At 47.6% G+C, this 1,848-nt stretch overlaps 2 protein-coding genes across 2 annotated transcripts; both read left to right on the top strand.

The window, feature by feature from the left end:
* Positions 1 to 507: 507 nt before the first annotated feature.
* On the top strand, positions 508 to 868 carry SARC_15214 (hypothetical protein; the record flags this gene model as incomplete). Its single annotated transcript, XM_014290660.1, has 1 exon — positions 508 to 868. One exon carries the CDS (start codon positions 508 to 510, stop codon positions 739 to 741), a length of 234 nt encoding a protein of 77 aa, XP_014146135.1. The 3' UTR covers positions 742 to 868.
* A 105-nt stretch (positions 869 to 973) lies between these two features.
* SARC_15215 (hypothetical protein) lies at positions 974 to 1,395 on the top strand. The gene has a single exon (XM_014290661.1). The coding sequence runs from the start codon at positions 1,122 to 1,124 to the stop codon at positions 1,335 to 1,337; it is 216 nt and encodes a 71-aa protein (XP_014146136.1). The 5' UTR covers positions 974 to 1,121; the 3' UTR covers positions 1,338 to 1,395.
* Positions 1,396 to 1,848: the final 453 nt, after the last annotated feature.

The raw sequence follows: 1,848 nt of genomic DNA on the forward strand, positions 1-1,848 counted from the left end.
GAATGATCGAGACTGCCTCTTGTTAAGAGCCTAAATATCCTCGATCACACAGGACATACCTCTAGCTGTTCTTTATTGAATAATTTTCACTAGAAGTACTAAGTGTTCATGACCACATGCCTAATTTGTAGATAGACATAATAACGTAAGTCACGTTAATACATTAGCTGATATTAATAAAGTTCCATCTGAAGAAAAGTAAAAAAAGAAAAAGACTTATTGGATTTTGGAGATTGGCGGGAGGACCAAAATCTGTAAGTAGTAGTTCGGAGATTATAAAATTTAGTTTATAATATCCTACATCTACGAATGTCTCAAATAGGTCCAAGTAGATGAGTCATACCAAATACTCAGGCTATTGGAGCCATCAAAGTGCATTTAGAACACTTTGGAAATATTGGAAAAAGAGCTTGTATTAAATTATTTAAAGTACAAATAAAAACCAATGTATTATCTCAATTGATCTTGATATTATAGACTGACCGGAGGCCGTATTTCTACAAGACGATGAAGGACTGGTTGCACAGGGAGATAGAAGCAGCAGAGGATTCTCCGCATGCCTGGTTGCACCTGGTCTACGAGATGGTGAGGATCTACAATGCTACGCGTAATTCGTTCACGGGTTTCTCGCCCTATTTCAATATGACGGGCAGAGACTTCAACGGTCAGAAGCGACTGGAGCTACAAGATCGGTTCGAATCGGAGAAGGGGAGGCAGTCCGGGACAGTCGTGCTCAGTTAGAACAGCTGACCCGTGCCAACATCAAGTGTGAAGTTGCCGGTAGGTTCGCAAGTATGGTATCGGTTGCGAGGCAAGTCACACGACCTGTCAGCAAGGTGGGGTGGCCCAGCGATGGTGGTGTCAGTGCAGGCTCCACCCACTCATGTGGTGGGAACGGCGGACGGCACTCATCGCAAGTTTCTTAGGGCGGAGCTGAAACCGCACATTGGGAAACTTGCGAAGGAAGCATATGCGAGGACGCCCATGCGTTATTGCCTGAATGGTCCGTACGAGGTTGGCTCTTATACCATTCGCCACTTTGTGACAAGAAGGATGGGTACGAGCAGGCGATAGGACACTGCCTTTGTCGAACCAAGAAGGCACGTACGTGGTCTACTGCTATGAGCTCGGTCTGGGGCAGGTGGCAAATGTGGTGTGACGAGGCGGACCTGGAGTGCTACTCACCGTTGGTACCAGGGTCTAAGGGTAAGCATGTGCCTCACAAGCGATGGAACAAGCTGTTAAAGCACATGTTCTCGGATAAGCAGATGAGGGCAAACTTCAAACGCCACGTGGAGAAGTGCTTTGCCTTTGATCAGTCGGGAACGTACAGGTGAGGACGCCTCCTGGCTTGGGGAGAGTCGCAGTTGTCCGAGAACGGGGTGGAAGTGCCGGCTCGCCGTTAGTTGCCGTAGTCAAACCCTCAAGGGTGAGGTAGAATGGGCGGCTCCGCCTCCCATATAGGGGTGGAGAGTAAGCCTCTCGTGATGCGCACATATTGTGCGCATAGTTAGTTTTTCTTCTTTTCTTTCTGTTTTTTAGACGTACACGGGGCAGGGTCGCTAGGCGACTGTGCTCAGACACAATAAGGCTACGACGGCGTGTCATGCAAGCTATGCCGACACGCTACCGTAGTGGGGGAGGGGGGCGGGGGGGAGGGTGTGTGCGATTGACTGTGAACTGAACCCTAGGGTTTAAGGGTTAGTTTTTTGTCGACCCAAATATCGGCCCGAATTTATGCCGACCAGGCCTGTTGTCATTTTTCAAAACATTTTTGTCCTCAGTATATTATGTGAATTCACAAGGTCATTATGTCTGAGAATACATAAATAACATGTGGCACATTTT

The sequence above is a fragment of the Sphaeroforma arctica genome, assembly GCF_001186125.1.
Source record: "Sphaeroforma arctica JP610 unplaced genomic scaffold supercont1.5780, whole genome shotgun sequence".
NCBI classification, from domain to species: domain Eukaryota; class Ichthyosporea; order Ichthyophonida; genus Sphaeroforma; species Sphaeroforma arctica.